Below are 23,135 nucleotides of genomic sequence, written 5' to 3'. Positions count from 1 at the left end.
CAGCAAACTGATGACTTAACCTCTGCCCTGCCATGTTATTTCCAGCCTATCCCAGGTGAGAGCCTGGATGTCCTCTCCCTGACCTTCCTGCCAATACAGAAGGAGACAGCTGGAGTATTGTCTCTTGGGAAATACGCCCAAGCCCACAAGTGTCTTTAAGTTCCTATCATATGCCAGTTTCTGCAGCAGACCCATGTGCCTGATCACAAACACTGCACCTGCCAGGACCACAGGAAATATGACACATACATCACGTTTTCCCAGCTAACCTCATTTGCTGCTTGTTCCAAAAGGAGCTTCTTATCTGCAGTCTTGAAAGACTCGAGTGTGTTGGTGTTATACAGTGTTCCAACAGCTGGGCAGCAACGGGCTGGGGTGGGAGCACTCCTAGATACAAGAGAAACACGGTTAGCCAGGCACAGCTGGGACTCAGAGAGCCAGAGAGAGACAAGTCAACCACCACTGTAGTGGGAGAAAAAGGGTATTGCTCTGTAGGGCAAACAGAAGATTAACTGTATGTTTTCTTGGAAAAGATGAATATCATCACTCAAGAACTAAAAAACAGGCAACTGTATAGGGAAAACCCATATATTCCCTGTACTCTAACCTATCAGGATGCTGTTCTTCCACTGTCCCCCAAAGAGAAGTTCATTTCCTTTTTTTTCTTCTTTCCATCTTTAACCTGAGGGAAATATTATTTGTTGAGCCAGGAACTGTGCACAGTTTGAATTCTTATAACAGCTCTTTTCCCCATTTAAAGGTTTAAGCAACTTGCCTAAGGTCACATAATAGGCAGAGCTTGAGTCTAAAACCAGAACTAGCTGAGCCCAAGGTACTGTGCTGTGCCTACGCCACCTCTCAGACCCTCCCAGGCTTCAAGGTCCTGCTCTAATCTCTCGTCTTCTGGAAAGCTATCTCCGCTTTCTCTGCTAAGAGTTGGCACATAAAACTCAGCGTAATATTTTTGAGCATTTTCAAGAACTACAGTCATACCCACCCAGCTGGAGGACAGTAAGCTCCCTGAGGATAGAAAGTACGTGTTCTCCTAACTGTCCCACAACCTAGCCTGCCCCAAACAGGGCTCTGCACAAAACTGCTGCTGGGCAAGCCCCTGATGGTTGTCTGAGTCTCACAGACAAAATGTCTCACACCTGGGCTACCTATCAATCTGTCATGCCACCAGGTTCACACACTCTACATTGCCCCCAAAGGCCTTACAGTCCTCAGAGTAAGCAAAGTCAGGAGAAGAGAAGAGGAGTTGATTCTGAATATGAATTCAGATGTGGACAAATCTGGTCTCTTCTCTGAAATGATTAACTTGCATTTCAGAGTTTACAAATGTTAAATGAAAATATTCATTTCATTAGTAGCCTACTATTGTTGTCACAGTTAATGCAGACAGAATGCCTTTTTACTGACTGCACTGATGATAGCTGCATAGTTTAAAAGAACCTGTGTCTTTTCATTTAGAGTCCATGTAAAATTGGGTTTATGGGGCTGAAGTAGAAATCTAAACCTAGAACAGGTATGAAGGGGTACAATTAATGACATGGCTCTGTCAAATGCCATCTATCAGGCTCAATGACTCTGTCAAATGCCATCTATGAGGCTCAAACACCAAGTCCTCAGGGAAAGCTAGCTTTCAATGGCCACAGCCTTCTCTTGGAAGCTATGAGTCAGCAAATCACAAGTTGTTTGTCACCATGCTCCTCCAATAAAAGAATATTTTTCATCCAGGTGAGATGAGGACATCCAAGCTGGTCTTGAAGAGAGAGAAATCACAAAGGGAAAAGATTAATCCCAGAGGAAAGGCAAAGAAAGCAGAGCAGTTGGTAAACTAGGTCTTCTACATTCAGACTTGGCTTTATGAAATTACTGCTGAAACAGGATGTGGAAACAGAAGGAAGCATGCTATGATCTAATTTGGACACAAGTACAGAGGAGGAAGGTGCCCTTCTTCCCAAACTTGCCCAGGTGTGTAAGAGCCATACCAAAGCCTCACTCTGTGGAAGGAGAAAACTACATACCAAGAGCTCAAGCAACTGCAAGATGGCTAGGCTCCTAGTAGCATCAGCACTTATGCAAGTTAATTAGCCAGGACAATCGGGAGCTTCTGAGAGGCATCTTTCATGACTAAAGTTCTACCATGAGAGGTGGCAGGAAAATGAATTTAAAAAGTGATAATGAGAGAGAAGGAGCCTGAAACTTGGAGATAAGAGAATTTAGTTCAAATCTTGGTTCTGACCCTTACTAGTTTAGTTTCTTATGGTTCCATTTACATGAAATATGCAGAATAGGCAAATCCTCAGAGACAGAAAGTAAAGTTATGGTTGGCTAGGGCTGGTGACTATGCAGGAGCGGGGATGGGGAGAAACTGCTAAGGGTGTCTTTTCTGGGAGATGCAAATGTTCTGGAATTAGTCGTGATGGTTGCACAACTCTATGAATCTACTAAAAACCACTGAATTGTAGAGTTTAAAGGGGTGAATTTTATGGTATATGAATTATATCTCAACATAGGTGCTAAAAAGAATCCGAATTAGAAATTTTCTCCACATACTAAGGCCAACAGTGAACTTGCAATAATGCATATACTAACCTAGTAAAAATGGATCTCACACAGGCCGGAAGACTGGACCTGCTTTGGGGACATCACAGCTAGACACTTGGCCTTCACTTCATTCAGTCTCGCAGTGGTGACTCGGGAAAGTGCTGGGGCTGTGTTGCACCAGTTATTTACACTTGGCCAACAGGCAGGCAGGTGGTCAGAACGGAATAAATCCTCTGGAAGAGCACCTGTGCTCTTCATACCTGGAGGAATCTACTTCACACACAGCTTCACATGCCCATAGGGAATGTTTGGAACCCAGAAAGCCACAGTCAGTTTGGGGTCATGCTTCTTTGTCGTCTCCTGACTTCCCTAGCGATCACAGTTTCTGTTTGTAACATCCTCTAACACAGTCCACTAGTGTCTTTCTATGAACCACACCACATATCCTTTTGACAGCCATGCGCTTAGACCGATTGTAATTCAATTAGACAGTTATTGAGCAAATAGTGCACCCCAGATCTGTGTTGGGTGCTGGTGATACAGCAGAGAATAAGAAAGATACAGTCTGTGCCCCACACATATGAGTGTGCGTAAGACTCCTACTTCCTTCACTACCTTTTCAGTTCTTTGAGGGCAAGAATTATGCCTTCTATTTCTCTAATTAGGTCCAACTTGAGGTTTAGAAAAGAAAAATATTTTTTTTTCTTTTTTTATTTATCTTTTTTTTTTCTTGAGACGGAGTCTCACTCTGTCGCCCAGGCTGGAGTGCAGTGGCGCAATCTCAGCTCACTGAAAGCTCCGCATCCTGGGTTCACGCCTTTCTTCTGCCTCAGTCTCCCAAGTAGCTGGGACTGCCGGCGCCCGCCACCATGCCCGGCTAATTTTTTTTTGTATTTTTAGTAGTGACGGGGTTTCACCGTGTTAACCAGGATGGTCTCAATCTCCTGACCTGGTGATCCGCCCACCTCGGCCTCCCAAAGTGCTGGGATTACAGGCGTGAGCCACCGCACCCGGTGGAACATTCTTTATCAGCTTCACATTGGTATAGAGATTGTCAATCAAAATCTATTTTCCTCCTTGTCAATAGAAATAGAAAGCACACATAACGTTTTAGCTGGGTTCCATGCTTCCCAGTCTTTTTTGCTAGACAGGTAAGGCCACGAGTTCTCCTCAGTAGAATCTGAGTGGAGTGATGCATCTCCCTTCCCGCCAGGGCCTTTAAAAGACCAGGTATGTCTCTTCCACCTTTTTGCACCTTGGCTGTCTTTCCTCATTAATCTGTTGTTACCTGAAAGTGACAATTGTCTTAATCAGCACACAAATGCAAAGTCCTCAGGGATAATGGAGCCACGACATGGAAGAAGACTGGATCAGCCCTGGGCTATTCTATGAGCAAGAAATGAACTTCCTTTGTGTTTGGACCCTTACATTTTTGTGTCTGATTAAGCAGGATACCCTAACTCAAGACAGCATCCTCCAGTTTAAGACAGTTGGTGCCTGATAAAATACTACTCGACTGACAATTCATCTAATACAATTCAGAGAACAGGATCCTTGTGCTGCTGCCTGCAGAGATCCATAAGACTCCCAGGGGCACAGAGTAGAAGGGATTTATCCAGTGCTATGCAAAGCTGAGATACTCTTGACATCTACAAGTGAGTACTGGGATTGTCAGCTATTCAACTGTATGTCATTCCTGTCTGTATGCCCAGCACCTAGCACATTTTATTATCAAGACACAGAGGAAGCAATCAATAAGTTTTCCTGAAATAATGATTACCTCTCCATGCTTATTACAGCACTGAGCACACTACAATGCAAATATTTGCCTTTTACTTCTCTCTCTCATATAGTAGAGGAGCTCTGGAGAACATATTTCATAAGTCTTTGTATTCCTAACACCTACACATCTGCACATTGTAGATATTCCTTCTTTGATAAAAAAATTCATAAAGACTTTCTCTACCAACCCATGCAGATACACAGCAATCAAAACAAAGATGGGGTAATAATAAAGGAAATAATTTGGAATAAAGAAATCAGGCCTTCTGAGAAGTCCTAAGCATTTTCACTAAACTTCCCAGCCATCCTAATAGGGACTCAGAAAGTGACAGACTTGTAAAACTGGAGAGAACATTAGAAAGCAAGAATCCATTTTAAAGATGAGGAAACAAAAGCTGAGGAAACTAAAAGGGCTTATTGAAGTAGCACAGTTAATTAGCCATAGACTCCAAATCTTCAAACTTCAAATCCAGGGCTATTTTCACACAATGGGGACTCTATCTTATTTCCACTCACCTCCCACTGTCTACCACAGTGCCTCGCACACTGAGGGTATTCAATGGTTAAAGAAAAAATATGATGAGTGAAAATGAGCTATTTGTGTGAAAGTTATAGCTTGCAGGATCACAGATTTTCTTATCTCCTTTAACCAAAATTTTTAGATTAATGAAGTTTAAGATGCTTACATTTTGTAATAAGTTCAAACTTAACTTCTGTGAACTGTGTTTTTCTAATTAATTGTTCTAAAGAATAAAATCATTAAAACCTTATAAAACAAACAAAACTGCAGTCCAGTAGAAGGATAAGGATAGGAGTGAGGTTAGTCTGAGATAAATATGAGGCTCTCCAGATTATACAAAACAGACTACTGATGCTCCCCCGTACCATCTTCAGACAACTTAATGCTTGTACATTTCCAATATTTTCCTCGTTATATCTTAATGGCTCCAAAATAAGTTAGTTTGCTGAAACAAGAGAGAGATTATTAGGATTTTATTTCTTACAGGTAACCACAAGGAATTTACAATGGAGCAAGAAAGCTCCAAAGGGAACGAGAAACACCAACACATACATTTTTAAAGATACAAATACTAACCTCATTGTGGATGTACATCATACTTTCAAATTTTGCAACTGAATTGAGATAAAGGGGGAAAAAAGTATTGATTTTCTGAGACTAAAAAAAATTCTAGGGACACTTTATTTTAAATATCCTAATATTTGACTATTGCCACTTTCAAAAGCCAGAAAGACCTTATAAAGACTTCTTCACCTTCCTAAAATTCCCCATCTTGATATTGCTGAGGTACAATAAAGCAGAAAAACCACTATAGCCTTTTTCAATTCTCAATAATCTTAAAGGCCCTCATCATGGTTTCAGCTCCACCCTCTTTCTCAAACTGAATTCTTAAGGATCGCAATGACTTAATCAATAAACACAACAGCCCTCGCATTGACCCCTGTGCTTCTGACACTGTTAGTTTCTCTCTCCTTCCAGAAAGCATTTCCTTCTTTGGTTTCTATAACACTTTTCTGGTTTTCCTCTGACAACCCCTGTGTCCTTCGCTAGATCTGTATCATCTTTCGCCTCCCTAATCAGAGCCATTCACTGTTTGCACCTTTTGTTCTTATACTATACAGATCCTCCTTGACTTACCATGTCCTGATAAACTCACCATAAATTGAAAAAAAATCATAAATAAAAACTCTATTTAATACGCCTAACCTGCCAGACATAGCTTAGTCTAGCCTCTCTTAAACGTGCCCAGAACACTTACATTAGCCTACAGCTGGGCAAAATCATCTTAACACAAAGACTGTTTCATAATAAAGTGTTGAATATCTCAGGTAATTTATTGAATACTGTACTCAAAGTGAAAAAACAGAATGGCTGTATGGGTCCACAAAGTATAATTTCCACTGAATGTGTATCGCTTTCTCACCATCATAAAGTCAAAAAGTCATTAAACCACCATAAGTTGGAGACTATCTTTATTCTCTTTCTCCTCTACCTGGATGTCTCCCAAATCTAGTCTAATCCTCTCTCCCCAACTCCAGTTCCTCCTGGACATTTCTAGTAGATACTGTCATCTCAAACTCAACATATTCTAAACCAAACTTGTCTCCTCCTAAATTTGTATCCCCCTCCTGGTTTCTCTATTTCTGTAGAAGATAGCAAAATCCCCGTAGCTACTCATACTGGGTTTCAGAAATACATTTGTAAATACATTTTTTTCTCTTGCCCCTGCTTTCTAAATTTGGCTAGGTGTGACCCTGGGCAAGCCATTTTTACCATTCGTCCCATGGTTTCCTCATCTGAAAAAGAGAAAAATCACACCTGGCAAGTCTGAAAGAACAGATGTTTATGAAACTGCCTAATTAAGTGCTCAATAAATGTGTCTCTTGGCTGGGTGTGGTGGCTCGATTCTGTAATCCCAGCACTTTCAGACGCCAAGGCAGGCAGATTACTTGAAGTCAGGAGTTCGAGATCAGCCTGGCAAATATGGTGAACACTGTCTCTACCAAGAAAAAAAAAAAATTAGCCAGGCGTGATGGCACGTGCTTGTAATCCCAGCTGCTTGGGAGGGTTGAGGCACGAGAATAGCTTGAACTCAGAAGGCAGAGGTTGCAGTGGGCTGAGATTGTGCCACTGCATTCCAGCCTGGGTGACAGAGTGAGACCCTGTCTCAAAAAAAAAAAAAAAAAAAAAAAAAAGTGTCTCTTCTCTCCAGCAACTCCCCATAGCTCCCAAGCAGATAAAAAAAATTCTTCAAGGATATATCTATCATATTCCTTTACATAGCACTATAATGCCTTGCACAGTGGCTTGTATACAGAAGTAGCCTAATAAACATTCATTGATCAATGCCCATAGACAAGCAACTAAAGGAGTGAATCGAGAGAGGTATCAAGAAAAGATCACAAAATATTAACTACAATCAAAATCAAGAGGGATATTATCTATGTCTCAATCAATCTAGAAGGCATCTGGCACCTAATTGGCTCTGATATACGTGGTGAAAAATGAACCAGACAGACCTAAGCATCTAGCATTCACCTCTATGGGAGGTATAAAAGAATCACAAGGGGGCTGACTCTGCTCACCGGGAGCTTCCCTAGTCCTCCTGTGGTCCACATATGAGGGAGGTAAGCATGCTCATTCCTTGCCAAAAGTAGTGTTCTTTACTTCAGATTTTGAACAAATAAATACTCACATGTCAAAAGCACTGAACTCCAATGTTAAGCGAGCTGGCAGCCCAGCAGAGTCACCTGGACAGAAGCATTATCACATTTTCAATGACAAGTCAGAAATAGCAGCATTCATAACAAAAATGCTTATGAATAGTTTTCTTCTCTTTGTTGAGCCCAAGGCGCTCCATCCAATTTCTGATTATCTATGCTACATAGATAATATATGTATGGATAGATAATAGCAGAATGTGACAGAGCTCTTGTGAATATGAGACATTTGCCAAGAATATAAAAAAGATTCAATGGAAAAAAATATTTCCAATCTCTTCCCCCAGCAATGCTAAGTAATGGGTATTATTTGGATTAATAATTTGAGTTTCACTACTCTCTTTCTTTTTCCCCACAACAAGAGAAAATAAATGAAAATGAACTGAGATCAAAAAGTCAGGAAGTAAAATAGAAACTAGTGAAGAGCACTGATTACAAAAGACAAGGCTGTCTCTTTCTAAAGGAAAGCTGACACTATACTGGAGGACAGAGAGGATAACAGAAGACAATGGAAAATGAAATCTACAATCACCTACCATTGTAGTAATAACCCTTAATGTCCTTGGGAGCTTCATCCAACCGATACTCATTCAGCTTCTTCTGGGTCAACTCATGCCAGAACCCAACATCCAAGGCACTGCTAAAGGGGGCAAACTGCAGTTTAGAGAGTCCAGGATCCCCCGTAGCTGCTGCCATTATTTCTTGCCTACTAAAAAACAAAACAGAACACAGCAAAATAACATATCCATGCAAAACCTGATGAGAGAGAACACTTGTAATAAAGCTTAATTCAAACAAACAAAAAGTAATGAGATGTTTACAGGCTACCTTAAGACACAACTTCTTTTTGGATTGTGGTAAGAAACACATAACATATACTTTACCATCTTCATTATTTTGAAGTGTACAGTTGGGTGGTATTAAGTATAATCACAATGCTGTAAAACAGATCTCCAGAACTTTTTCCTCTTGCAAAACTGGAACTCTATACTCTTTAAGCAATAACTCCCCATTTCCTTTCTTCCAGGACCTTGTACCCACCATTCTACTTTCTGTCTATACGGGTCTGACTACTTCATGTAAATGGAATCATACAGTATTTGTGTTTTTATGACTGGCTTATTTCACCTAAGACACAACTTTGAAAACCATCCTAATTGGCCTGTGTTGTCAAGCCGATTCTCCTCACGACAGTGATTTTTCTTTTTTTTTTTTTTTTTTTTTTTTTCTTTTTTTGAGACGGAGTCTCGCTCTGTCACCCAGGTTGGAGTGCAGTGGCCGGATCTCAGCTCACTGCAAGCTCCGCCTCCCGGGTTTACGCTTTTATTTATTTATTTTTTTAATTGAGATGGAGTCTCGCTCTGTAACCCAGGCTGGAGTGCAGTGGCGCAATCTCGGCTCACTACAACCTCCGCCTCCCGGGTTCAAACAATTCTCCTGCCTCAGCCTCCCAAGCAGCTGGGACTACAGGCGCATGCCACCAGGCCCAGCTAATTTTTGTATTTTTGGTAGAGACAGGGTTTCACCGATGACACAGTGATTTTTCTAAGTAATCCTTTGTGGCCTTAATGTTTATGCTTCTTTCTTCCTTGAGTCAGTCTGACTGATGATGCACTACTGTTATTCCTTCTTCGACACAGACACTGTTTCAGAAGATTTTGCCATCTGGTGTGGTCCTGGAGAACTCTGCAAGTGCAAAATCTTACATCCCGCTACTCAGAAATACAACAACCCAAACTGTCAGAATTCTGTCTGTATGAGAGCAGTGCTTTAACTCCTCTAGCTGAGGCAGATAATGAGGATACATTTCTCCCCACCTCCGACAGTACCTAAATTTCTTTGAAATCTCATATTTTATCTTTTCAATGCATGGAAATTTTGTATTTTGTGCCATGATACATATTTTATTATTTCATTTCCCCCCTCAAATCATCTAATAAATTTGACCTTTCTGGCAATCATGCATATGTATGCTGTAACTTTCTATAATCCCTCCACACTCTCAGGGGTAACATACTCCAGTTTGAGAAGGACAATACTAAAGAAATGTGGCAGCTCCAAAAAGCAAATTGATGAGGTCTGTTCACTTTCCCTTCTGTCCAATTACCCCACAACCAGATATACAAATATTTCTGCAGCAGAACATATGAACAGTCATATGGGATACTTTCTTTTTTTTTTTTTTTTTTTTGAGACAGGGTCATGCTCTGCTGCCCAGGCTGCAGTACAGTAGCACAATCTCGGCTCACTGTAACCTCAGCCTCCTAAGCTCAAGCAATCCTCCCACCTCAGCCTCCCGAGTGGCTGAGACTACAGGCATGGGCCACCATGACTGGCTGATTTTTCTGTATTTTCAGAAGAGACCAGGTCTTGTCATGTCGCCCAGGCTGGTCTTGAGCTCTTGGACTCATGATCCTTCTGCCCCAGTCTCCCAAAGTGCTGGGATTACAGGCATGAGCCACTGTGCCTGGCCAAATGGGATACATTTTTAAAAGACAGCTCATATCTACTCAGGGAGGTTTTGCTTGAGTTTTGTGCCAAGACTATTAGAAAGCTTTCAGTTTTCCAAACTTGTTGGATTTAGCATTAGAGATAAGGAGCTTTGGATTGATAGAAACTGTATAATGAAATACAAAGCTAGTGCTCCTACATAAAAGGTATTCAAATCAAGAAGAACGGGATGAATGTGGGGCAGAGCCTTGGGAAAGACACCGTGAATAAGATGGGCACCGAGTGATGTTGAAAAGGATGGGTAAGGTGGGGGGGAGAGGATGGGTGGAGGGCAGAAGGAACAAGAAGAGCAGAGGAATACTCATGGCAGAAATGTGGACGCATGAAACCAGCTGTCCTCATGTGGACGGTCTGTGCTGTGCAAGAGCAGCACACACAGAGCTGAGCAGGTGACATGGGTGAACACCTATGGAGAAGCCTCAAATGCAAGGCTAACAAATTTCGGAGTGGGAAGCCAGTGGCAGTCCGGCATGATGAATATGATTCTGCAGTGGGTAAAGGGCTTTGAAGGAGGCAGGCAGGGAAATCAGCTAAGAGCCCAAAAATGTATGAAGACCTGGATTAGAGCAGAGGAGTAAGACTGAAAAGGAGGGGACCCTTGTTGGGGCTGATTTAAAAGAAAAGGTGACCTAAATTGGTATCTTGGTGGACTCAAGAAATGAAAAGAGAGAATAAAGTCCTTGGGGTGTCAAGCCATGAATGGCTAGGAGAATGGCAGCTTGAGTGAAAGACAAGACCCTTGAGAGGCAAAGCAAGTTTCAGAAGAGTAATAATGAAAGACATTTTCAGCTGTGGACAACAGCAGGGCAAAGATAAGCCAAGGAAACTGGACATGGATACTGAGAGAACAGCTCACACAGGTGACAATGATCAGCTCTTAGAAGTTACTCAGAGAAAGAAAAGCCCCACAAAGTCCTAGAGAATGTCCACAGTTAGGGAGTAAAAAGAAATAGAACCAGTAGGCCGGGTGTGGTGGCTCATGCCCATAATCCCAGCACTTTGGGAGGCCAAGGCAAGTGGATCACCTGAGGTCAGGAGTTCAAGACCAGCCTGAACAAAATGGTGAAACCCCATCTCTACTAAAAATACAAAATTAGCTGGGCGTGGTGGCGCATGTCTGTAGTCCCAGCCACCCGGGAGGCTGAGGCAGGAGAACTGCTTGAACCCAGGAGGCGGAGGTTGCAGTGAGCCGAGATTGCGTCATTGTACTCCAGCCTGGGCAACAAGAGTGAAACTCCATCTCAAAAAAAAAAAAAAGATAACAGACAGTTGTATATAAACTGCAGACGGTGGTTCCTGGTGCCTTCAAGGTTGTACGTCTGAAGCCTAAAATAAAGTCTGCCTATCTAGAGGTGGCTGGTTCACGAGGTTGGTTGGTCAGTGCTGGTCACGAGGTTGGTAGTCAGTGACAGCTACCTGGAGAAGAGGAAGGAGAAGGCCAAGATCCACTACCAGAAGTAAAAACAGCCCATGAGGCTGCAGAAACAGGCGAAAGAGAATGTGAAGAAAACTGATGAATACAGAGGTCCTCAAGACCATGGGCTCCTGGTCTGAGCCCAATAAAGACTTCTTATTCCTCACGCTTGGCCTGGCCTGCCCCTCCTCCATCACCGCACTGGGATGTGGGGGACCCAGGCGGCAGCCCAGGTACCGAAGGCAGCCTGGGACTTAGATGTGAAAGAGGAAAGGGCCTTAGTCACTGCCTTTCTGTAGTTATCTGAAACAATTCTAGGAGTTGTGCAGACATAATTTGCCATGACTTACTTGTTCATAAGACAGTTTATAAGAACAACTAGTTACTTCTGTTTCAATATTAGCAAAAGTGAGCTGGAACACTAATTGGAGGGCAGCCCTACCCTGTGAATGAGGCATCTATTTCCCACCTGGTCATATACTATAGACTGCACCTGCTAGGATGTGAGAAAACACACGGGGAGGATATGAGTTTGCTGTTGTACAAACATTATTTATAGAAGCAGAGACTGGGAAAATGTGCAACCAAAGGGGTTCCAGGTATTGCCCTTGTTCCTTCCCTGTACTTTGTAAACAGAAACAAATAAACTACTTTTACAGAGAGAGACAAAAAAAAAAGGCCCAGTGCAGTGGTCCATGCTTGTAATCATAACTCTCTGGGAGGCTGACGCAGGAGGATCACTTGAGCCCAGGAGTTTGAGACCAGCCTGGGCAACATGGTGAGACTCCATTTCTACAAAAAAATTTTAAAATTTGCCGGGTATTGCAGGGCACACCTGTAGTCCCAACTACTCGGGAAGCTGAGGTAGGAAGATAGCTTGAGCCCACCAGGAGGTTGAGGCTGCAGTGAGCCATGATTGCACAAAAGTAATTTGCATAAGAGGCACATCATTTAAATATTTCTGACTTATTTGGCCTAGGGAAATTGTGAACAGAACCCAAGGGCCTATTTCACAAGAGGATATAGTTGATGTTCAGCTGCTGAAACTGTTCCATGACAGGCTGAAAACAGAAAAGTCTTAAGTTGCACAGCAGCATGATGAGGAATCTTCTGGAAATACCTAAATAGGACAATCTATGGTAAAGGTATCACTTAGGAACATATACATCTATGTCACATCACTATAGTCCTTAAGCTGGAAGGGAAGATTTAAGAAGTAATGGTCGGAGGGGAATTTGGGGGGAAGTGAGTCCTACGTAGTTATTCATGTGTCACTAATCTAAATCCAAACATTACTTACTTCCTGAAATAAGGCTTGCCTGTATAACCCTGGACAGTGCAAGTGAAACTTCGGCCTCTGCTTAGCTTAGAAAGACAAAGGATTGTTTCTATCACACTTCAACATTATATTCAGACACAGTCAAGGAAAGAAATTAACATAGGCATCAATGTAAGTGTGTTTCAATTTTATTTCAAACTATTTCAGGATGTGAAACCCAGGAGTTACACAAGATGGGATTGTGTCACTGCCAATTAAACAGGAAAGGTTTTGATAGGGATTCAACACTGTAATGAACAAGAACTCTAGCAGTGTAAGAAAGCCTGCAGTGGCCAAGAAGTTCAGTCAAGATTAAACTGAAATAGCAGGGTGTGTGGTTAACCAATACAACCCCCCTGGGGCTGTGTCTGCCACCCAAACTTGGTGCAAATTTCAGACTTTAATGAAAATAAAACTGAGTCACTCAGCATGAGTAGGAGCTCAGAAAATGTCACTGAATGAGTACTTATCAAAAGTTTCTGTCCAAATGGACCTAAATCTTTTGTTTTTTAAGATCAAATCCCCACAGGAAACGTTCAGTGGTGTTTGCCTCCGAAGAAGGCTGCTAGAGGGTCAGGAGAGAGGAGTGTAGGGAGACTTATTTTCACTGCAGGACCTTTTTTGCCTCTTAAAGTTTGTATTATGTATATAAAATAACAATATAGAAATAACTAAAATAATTAAAGAAAAAAGTCCTAACCCAATGGCAAGAAGAAGACAAAGAGAGAGAGAAAAAGACTAGCAGTTCGACTGCTTTGGTTCCAAGAAATCATAGCTGGAAGATTCCTGAAACAAGAACCATGTCTTACTCATCTTTCTTCAGGACTGAGCACAGTGCCTGGATCATATTAAGAGCTCAGTAAAGATTGAAATGAAATAATAGCTCTCTTTTCCCACAAAGGGCCAATGGATAGATGCTATATAGTAAGATAAATTTCGGCAGAGTTTAAAACTTACTAATAGCTTGAATTGTCCAAACAGGAAATAGATCAGAGAGACAATGAGCTCTCCATTAGTAGAAGTGTTCAAGCATATATTGGATGATTATTTGCCATGTAATACTGCACAAAGCATTACTGTATCAGGCAGTCAAACAAGACCCGGGTTTTGCAAGCTTTTCCTGAAGAGGGCCAGATAGTAAATATTTTAAGGCACTGCAGGCCTCAAACAGTCTGTTGTGTATTTTATTTTTTTACAACCCTTAAAAAAATGCAAAAAACATTCGTAGTTCCTGGACTACACAAAAAAAGGCCTCAGGCAGGATCTGACCCACAGGCTGTAGTTTGCTGACCTCTGGACTAAATGATCTTCCAAACCTATTATCCTTTGATTCTTTGAAGGTGCCAATAACGTATTTTGTTTTGAAGGAGACTGACATCTTTGGCATAATCTTTTTAAAGGGCAGTAAAGATCAGTGAGGGCTGCTGAGGGCGAAGGCCCGATTCTAAGGCCACATCTGCTGGTCTGCAATAGGCACCTTGTAACGCTGCAAATACTTCTTTATGAACTGGTAAATATAGTCTACTCAAAACATTCACACATCTCTCAGCATCATTAAGCCAAGACGAAGCTCATTTGATATTTATTGAGGCTCATAACGTTCCGGAAAGACTGCATCAGCAGCATTCTACATCCTAAGCAGGCATATGACTACACCTCTGATGGTTTCCTTATGCTTTCTCCCAGACCCCTGTTGTTGCCTTCTGACTTTTCTAGTCCTACCCCGCAGCCCTATCACTCCTCACCTGTGACTTGATGCTCCTTAACAGTGGCTCTCGGGCCCCCATGGCCTAGAACCGACCGCCCCTATGTCTGAAAAGTGTTCCCTGTTCTCCCTCGCCTTGCTTCTGTGACTGCCTGGCATTTTGAAAAGCCAGCTCAGAGGTGACCTGCTCGGGAAAGCCTTCTCAGAGGTGCCTTGCCTGTCTTTACTCCCCTCATACTCCTCCCCTGGCAGCTATACTTAATCACTCGTGGCTCTAAGCCACCTAGACAATTGGTATTGTTTTTCAACTCTTTGCTTACCTGTTTGCCTCCACCAAACTCGATTGTAAATTCTACAAATATAGATCCTGGGTCATATTCCTTTCAATGTCCCTAGTTCCTTGCAGAGTGGCTCTCAAACATTACTAGGATGAATTTTAGAAACCTTTTATCAGCCAGACACAGTGGCTCACACCTGCATTCCAGCACTTTGGGAGGCTGAGGCAGGAGGACTGCTTGGGGACAGGAGTTCATGACCAGCCTGGGCAACATAGCAGGACACCATCTCTAGAAAAAATTAATTTACAAATAAAAATAATAATAATAATAAAAGGTTGGGTGTGGTGGCTCACACCTACAATCCCAGCACTTTGAGGGTCTAAGGCGGGAGGACAGCTTGAGCTCAGGAGTTTGAGAACAGCCTGGGCAACATGGGCAACATTCCTTCTCTACGAAAAAAAATTAAAAAGTTAGCTGGTAATGGTGGTGGCATGTACCTGTGTTCCCAGCTACTTGGGAGACTCAGGCAGAGGATCGCTTAAGCCCGGGAGATTAAGGCTCCAGTAAGCCAAGACAGCACCACTGCACTCCAGCCTAGGTGACAGAGCCAGACCTGTCTCAGAAAAGAAAAAAAAACCACACAAAACAACAAGGAACTTTCTATAGATATCCTCCCCAAAAGAAACAAAAGAAAGAAATAATCCAAACTTCTATGACTATGAGAACAAACCCCAGAAGCTAATTACCACAGAATATGGAGTAAGGAATGAAGAACATATGACGATATGCCATATAACTTAGGTCTCTAAACCTACTATTGTTTTTTCAGGACAAAGACTTTGGCGGGCAGGAAACATGCATACACAAATCAGTGCAAATAAAACCTTACTCAACTGCATATGAAAGTAGTCAAGAATAAATGTTTCTTTCTGAAAGAGTTCCAGTAGCTACTAGTGACAATATCTGGTCATTAAGATAGCATTTTAATGAAGAGATTAAAGTTAACATCAGCAGCAACGTGACAAACAGACACTGTGTGCTATCTGATAGAATGCCATGGAAAGAACACAGCATCTGTAGTGTTCGGATGAAAATACACAACCTGGATCTCATGGGAGGAAACATCAGATAAACCCAAGCTGAAAAACATTCTACAAAATGACCAGGATTATAGTCTTCAAAAGTGACAAGGTCTTAAAAGTCAAAGGAAGACAAGGAGTTGTCCCAGATTGAATGACACCACAAAGACGTGACAGCTGGGGGCCACGTGTGATCCTGGAATGATGCTCCACTATAAAAGCGCATTATTGGGACTAAAACTGAATGGGAATCTCTGGGAGATGGATAAATGGAAGGTCTCTGTCTTATTCTTATAGTATTTCTGTAAGTTTGAAACTGTTCCAAAATAAAATAGTAAGAACAATTTTATCACCCAGACACACACAGCTTTATACTTTGTTCAACAGGCAAAACCAACCAACCTGACAGAAGTTAGAATGGTGATTACAGGGTGAGGTGGGGCTACTGACAGAGAAGGCCATGAGGAAGGCTCCTGGGGAGATGGAAATATTCTATATCTTGAGCTGGGTGGTGGTTACAAGGCATATACCTATGTAAAAAGCCACAGGCTAACCATTTGCAATCAGTGCACTTTATGTGTGTTATCCATGAATAAAGAAGTAAAATAGGGCCAGGTGCAGCGGCTCACACCTGTAATCCCCGCATTTTGGGAGGCTGAAGCAGGAGGATTGCTTGAGCCCAGGAGTTCAAGACCAGCCTGGGCAACACAGTGGGCCCCCATCTCCACAAAAAATTAAAAAATTTGCCAGGCACCTGTAGTCCCAGCTACTTGGGAGGCTGAGGTGAGAGGATCACCTGAACCCAGGAGACTGAGTCTGCAGTGAGCCATGATTGTGCCACCGCACTCCAGCCTGAGTGACAGAGTGAGAACCTGTCTCAGGAAGGAATTAAAAAAAAAAAAAAAAAAAAAAAAGGCCAGGCACAGTGGCTCACACTTGTAATTCTAGCACTTTGGGAGGCCAAAGCAGGATGATCACTTGAGCCCAGGGGTTCAAGACCAGTCTGGGCAACATAGTGAGACCCCCATCTCTACAAATAATTTTTAAAAATTATTATGGAGTGGTGGTGCACACCTGTGGTCCCGACTACTCAGAAGGCTGAGACGGGAGGATCACCTGAGCCCAGGTAATCCAGGCTGCAGTGAGCCATGACTGCACCACTGTATTCCAGCCTGGGCAACAGAGCAAGACCCTGTCTCGAAAAATAAAATAAAATAAAAAAGTCGAATAAAACTCCTATCTTTAAACTATACCAGTCCTACGAAGAGAACCCAACAGTTAACAGATGACCTACTTAAATTTAGCTTTGGTAAAAAGCAATTCATTACTCTAAATAAGGAGCCTAAATGGGAAATCATTTCCATAAAGTTTTCTGACATTTTGTGATTAAAGAAGCTAAGGATGGAAGTATTTGGGCCTGGCTGCTTATAGAATTAATTGAAGCAGAAGTGCTTCCTGGAGTGAGACTGCCCAACCATTCTCCCTCTAGGATTGGACACAGCAATTATCAAGCCAGTGTAGAATTTTTTAAAATGAAGACGTGTAGGATATTTTTTAAATGAAGAAATACAGGATTTTTTAAATGAAGAAGTAATTCACTTTAAAGTGAAGAAGTAATTGTAGAAAATAAACAACAGAGGGAGAGAAAAAAGCAAAAAAACAAAGCCAGGTGCGGTGGCTCATGCCTATAATCCCAGCACTTTGGGAGGCCGAGGCGGGTGGATCACGAGGTCAGGAGGTCAGGACCATCCTGGCTAACACGGTGAAACCCCGTCTCTACTAAAAATACAAAAAATTAGCCGGGCGTGGTAGCGGGCACCTGTAGTCCCCGCTATTCGGGAGGTTGAGGCAGGAGAATGGTGTGAACCCGGGAGGCGGAGCTTGCAGCGAGCAGAGATCGCACCACTGCACTCCAGTCTGGGCAACAGAGCGAGGATCCATCTAAAACAAACACACAAGCAAACAAAACAAAAACAAAAAGAACCTGTCTTTAGGGGAAACTAGACACATAGGCCACTAGTTTCCATAAACCAGTCTGACAATGTTAAAAATTATCACACTCTAATTTTTCAGTGTGCGTTTTAGTTTTTTGTCTGTTTGCTTTAGGAGAGCAGGGGAGTTTTTTTCTGTTTGTTTTTGAGACGGAGTCTCGCTCTGTCATCCAGGCTGGAGTGCAATGGCGTGATCTCAGCTCACTGCAACCTCCGTCATGCGCCACCATGCCCAGCTAATTTTTGTATTTTTAGTAGGGTTTCATTATGTTGGCCAGGCTGGTCTCGAACTCCTGACCCCAGGTGATCCACCTGCTTTGGCCTCCCAAAGTGCTAGGATTATAGGAGTGAGCCACCGTGTCCACCATGAGCAGGGGAGTTTTTAATGGTTCAGGGAAAGGATGCTAAAAGCAGAGGTAATGTAATGCAGTCAGGTATCCGGTCCTTCAGTCAGATAAACCCGAGTGTGGATTCCACCTCCACCTCCCATTGGCTGAGAAGCCTAAGGCAGGTTAGGGTGGGTTCCTTCACCCCCCTGCACCTGGATTTACTCAGGTGTAAGATAAAGACAGGTATACCTACTCCAGAACTTGCTGGGAGGGCTAAATGTTTGTGACGTGCTTATTACAGTGCCTGGCATACAGCAAGCAGTCAATAAACGGTAGCTGCTGGTAGTTTTTCTTGTCGCTGCCCCATATTAGCCAACAATGCCTGACTGTGGTTCCTATTCCCCATGCTATGAAAATTTCCTCTGCCTAAAACACACCTCATTTAAAGCATACCTCCCTCAAAAGGGCACTGCAATCACAACAGAGGCTTAATTAAAAGGAAATGGTCAGTCTCCCACTACAGGTCATCATGAAGTCCAAAAGAACAAGTTCTAAAGGGCAGCGAGCACTCAGTGTCCGATTTCTCTGAGCCCATGTGGGGCCATTCACTTAGCAGAAGTGCCAGAATAACTGCAATTTGGCCCTGAAGTGCCTTCTCTGGGCCAAAATGGAACACATAGAGCAGGCTTCTATTCTCATTTTCCCAGCTGCGGGGCTGCAAGCTCTGGCAGTCATTAAAATAAGCACCAAACCACATGACCAAGTCCCGCTGACAAACAGCATATGTTCTTAGCTGCTGATGTGTAAAAAGGAGGTGGAAATCACCAGGAGTTGGGAGGGGGCTGCTTTGGCATATGGAGCCAATGTACATTTTATAGACAAATGATGCTTCTGCAACCTCATGAGTTTCGGAAACAATCTGCAAGGCTGTTAAAGAGGGAGGTTTAAAGCCTTCTCTTCCAAAAGAAGGAAAAAAGTTCTAAACTTAGAAGAAAGAGTAGGCTCTACCGGAAGATGAGAACTCAGGACTCCTACAGGGAAACCAGCTGGGTATGGAAACCTCACTTCCTTTTAAAAGTTGCATTAGAGTCAAGATGTCCCTGAGCCAAACTAACATCTCCACAAGACATCAAGTCATCAAGCCAGACAAATGGGTCTGTGACTGTGCTTTCTGGTGATTTCTGTGGTAACAGCTGATCACACTGGCAGTTAGGAAAATTGCTATGATGGGTGAGTTGTCCTCCTCACCTCCGAGCCACCTCTGAATCAACGGGATTTCTTCTTCAGTGGGTCAACCAGGGAACAAGCAGTCACATCCACAGTCTTCAAACTCTATCTGTCCTTCTCATTGGTTACTTCCAGGAGCTGTTTTTCTTTTATTTTGGTTTCCTTCTGCTATAATATCTTTCACCTTCACATGCAATCTGGTGTCCATCAGCCTGAGTTTTTGAGAATGGATGCACTGGATACCAGCATTATGGGGTTTGAGAAGCCTACATGGGAGGGATAGTGACAGCTGAGAAAATGTGGGAAAGAGGAGAGAGGAAGTAATACTGCCAGGAAGATGGAGGGCAGTGTGTCTCCTTCTGAGTCCTTTTGTTACCTCCACTGATCAACGGTGTTGCCCATTCCTCTGTTCATCTGAGAGACAGTCACCTGGATTCGTCTGAATCACTGTGGAGCCCTATGCCAACCAACAACTAAAATCTAAGATGGTTTCCTAAAAGCTGGCTGAGTTATGAAGGCTTGCTTCTACAAAACAACATCTCTGTGGTTTTCATTTCTGGTGATCTTTAAAGAATCCTAAGAAATGGGAGAGGTACTGAAAAACTGGCTCGAACAAAGGCCTGATTTCAGATTTTCAAAATGTTTGATTTTTCTTTTTTTCTTTTCTTTTTTTTTTTTTTCGATACAGAGTTTCACTCTTGTTGCCCAGGTTGGAGTGCAATGGCATCTCAGCTCACTGCAACCTCCACCTCCCACGTTCAAGCGATTCTCCTGCCTCAGCCTCCCGAGTAGCTGGGATTACAGGCGCCCGTCATTACGCCCAGCTAATTTTTTATATTTTTAGTAGAGATAGGGTTTCACTATTTTGGCCAGGCTGGTTTCAAATTCCTGACCTCGGGCGATCCACCTGCCTCAGCCTCCCAAAGTACTGGGATTACAGATGTGAGCCACCGTGCCAGCCTGATTTTTCAAAGATAAGAATAAAGATGGGTTCTAAAGACCACTGGATGGAAGTTTTGCTCCCAGGATAGGCCCATATGGGCCACTCTAGTCCACTTAGCACCTTTGTACAATCAGAAAATTACACCCGTTTCAAGATTTTACTTCCTTTAGAGAAATGTTGTAATATACTGATTAGGTTAGCTCAAGACATAGTAGCCTTCTCTGCCACTGTCATTACAAAAGTGCACCCACAATACCTACGATATAAATGGAACGCCCTTTGATGTGGCCTCTTGTGCAGTGCACAGCCTACATAACTGTATGAGGCAGCCCTAAGTCATCACAAGAGGCCAATATGGTTTCTCTAAGAAAAAGTCATGACAGAGTAACTGCATTCCTACCTTGATCAGGGAAGAATCATAGACACAGGACACACAGGTCTCAGAAATGTCTCTCACAAGGTTGCTCTAGAAATCCCGGTAGACAAGATGAAGATACAGGAATTGAATCCTGACATAATTAGAGGGATTAAGAACTGGTAAAATAATCTTATTCAAAGGATCTTGGTTACTGAATTAATTAATGTTAATTAGAAAGGAGCTAATAGCAGCAGGTCTTTGGCTTGGTCTCTGGGCCTGTCCAATTTATTTTATTTATTCACATGAATGAATATTTATCAACATTTACTAAGTATTTCATGTGCACTGAACCCTATGCTGGGGCTAAAAGCAGGGGGAATAGGCAAATAAATAAATATAGTCAATATTCTTATTGCCATATTTTACCAATAGCTTGGATAATGATATAGATTTGCTTATCAGTTTCATACACATCATGACACAAGAAGAAACAGGCAATATAAGTGACTAAAATTCAGGATAAAAAAAGATTCCGACCATCTGGAATGGCAGGCCTATTTTAACAAGATTTGAAATTTTATAGCAGTAAATCTAGGGCTTTAAATCTAAGTTCAAGAAAACAATTGGACAAGGCAGATGGTCTACTAGACCGGAAAGAGCATAGGTTCATAAGCCAGAGAGACCTGAGTTCACATTCTGCCTCTGCTACTTTCTAGCCACACCACCTTGGACACGTCATTCAACTTCTCCGAGTCTGTTTCCTCTTCTGTTAGACAGGGATACCACCTACTGTGCAGAATTATTGTGAGGATTCAACTAGAAAATGCATACATCTGGCCCATAGGAGGCACTCAAAAAGCAGGACTAACATCATATTGTTTACCAGTAACATGCCTGGCCAACATGGCGAAACCCTGTCTCTACTAAAAACACAAAAAAGGGCCGGGCATGGTGGCAGGTGCCCATAATCCCAGCTACTTGGAAGGCTGAAGGTTGAGAATTGCTTGAACCCGGGAGGCGGAGGTTGCAGTGAGCTGAGATCGCACTACTGCACTCCAGCCTGGGTGATAGAGCAAGACTCTGCCTCAAAAGAAAAGAAAAGAAAAGAAATTGGGGTTTCCATTATAGTTATTTCTTCAATAAACAGTTACATTATATACTTGTCCCTGTGCTACATTTCAGGGTTCAATGGCAAAAAAAAACTACGGTCCCCACCTTTAAAGAGCTAACAATTTTGAAGCCAAAACAGACGGCAAAACAGAAGAGGAATCAGAGTATAGCAATTTGGAGGTAAAACAAATACAGTGTAGCCTGGTGTTGGTATAAAATGTTACAGGAGGAAGGACATCTAAATTAGACTGATGAGGCAACAGTGTTTCCTATAGAAACCCTTAAGCTAAGGTGTGTTTGTTTGTTTGTTTGTTTGTTTTTGAGATGGAGTCTTAAGACAGAGTCTTGCTCTGTCACCCAGGCTGGAGTGCGGTGGCGCAATTTCGGCTCACTGCAACCTCCGCCTCCTGGGTTCAAGCGTTTCTCCTGCCTCAGCCTCCTGAGGAGCTGGGATTACAGGCACCCACCAACATGCCTGGCTAATTTTTGTATTTTTAGTAGAGACGGGGTTTTACTATGTTGGTCAAGCTGGTCTCGAACTCCTGACCTTGTGATCTGGCCACTTCAGCCTCCCAAAGTGCTGGGATTACCGGTGGGAGCCACCACACCTGGCCAAGCCAAGGTTTTAAGAATGTCCTATAGAAACCCTTAAGCCAAGGTGTTAAGAACATCCAAGTAGATTCTCAACAGGGGCCCTATTGGCATGTTGGATGGGACAATTCTTTTTTGTTTAGAGCTATTCCTGCACATTGCAGAATGTTGAGCATCTCTGGCTCTCTCTCAATAAATGCAGTAATGCCCTCTGGTCAATGTCACAAAACAAAGCAAAATAGAACAGCTCCACAAACTTCCAAACTCGCTGTTGATGGTTGGGAAAGGGGCGGGCGGGGGGGGTTAGATGGCAGCACTAGCCCCACGCAAGGACCCCTGGATTAGGAGGCTAGAGGCAGGAACTGGGGACTCTCCAGGCAAAGGAAGGAAGCTGACTCAGCTCCACATCAACTACAGAAACACCCCATGGCCTCTGCATAAGCTTAGAATTTTCTTGGCCACCTCCACATATCCATCATCTAGTGATTTTCTTTGCTCACTTTTCAAATCACAGCTCAATCATCACTTCTGAGGGAAGCCTTCCCTGACTCCCTCAGCTTCTGATTAGGTTGATCCTCCTGTATTCTAGTCCTCAAAAAGCACCAACTACCTCACCTTCATAGCACATACGCAGTTATCCTCCTCGGTAGAATAAAAATTCTATGAGAAAGGAAAAATGTCAGCTTCCCATTTTCCCACATTCATCAAT

At 42.8% G+C, this 23,135-nt stretch overlaps 1 protein-coding gene across 16 annotated transcripts in view; it reads right to left on the bottom strand.

Moving 5' to 3' along the window:
• Window positions 1-23,135, bottom strand: part of ATG7 (autophagy related 7) — a 267,087-nt gene that overhangs the window by 237,600 nt on the left and 6,352 nt on the right. For 5 of the 16 annotated variants that reach the window (XM_005547834.4, XM_045384720.2, XM_065539503.1 and 2 more), the window contains exons 2-4: window positions 8,109-8,281; window positions 7,548-7,602; window positions 270-387 (exon numbers count right to left, since the gene is read on the bottom strand). In XM_005547834.4, the coding sequence (XP_005547891.3) occupies window positions 270-387; window positions 7,548-7,602; window positions 8,109-8,268 (333 nt within the window). In that variant the 5' untranslated portion in view covers window positions 8,269-8,281. Of the gene's footprint in view, window positions 1-269; window positions 388-7,547; window positions 7,603-8,108; window positions 8,282-19,445; window positions 19,691-23,135 lie in introns of all 16 variants that reach the window. The other 11 variants (XM_005547835.4, XM_074032982.1, XM_074032981.1 and 8 more) reach the window with 5 other exon arrangements.

The sequence above is a fragment of the Macaca fascicularis genome, chromosome 2, assembly GCF_037993035.2.
Source record: "Macaca fascicularis isolate 582-1 chromosome 2, T2T-MFA8v1.1".
In the NCBI taxonomy this organism is placed as follows: Eukaryota; Metazoa; Chordata; class Mammalia; order Primates; family Cercopithecidae; genus Macaca; species Macaca fascicularis.
This window is presented reverse-complemented; position numbering and strand designations above follow the sequence as displayed.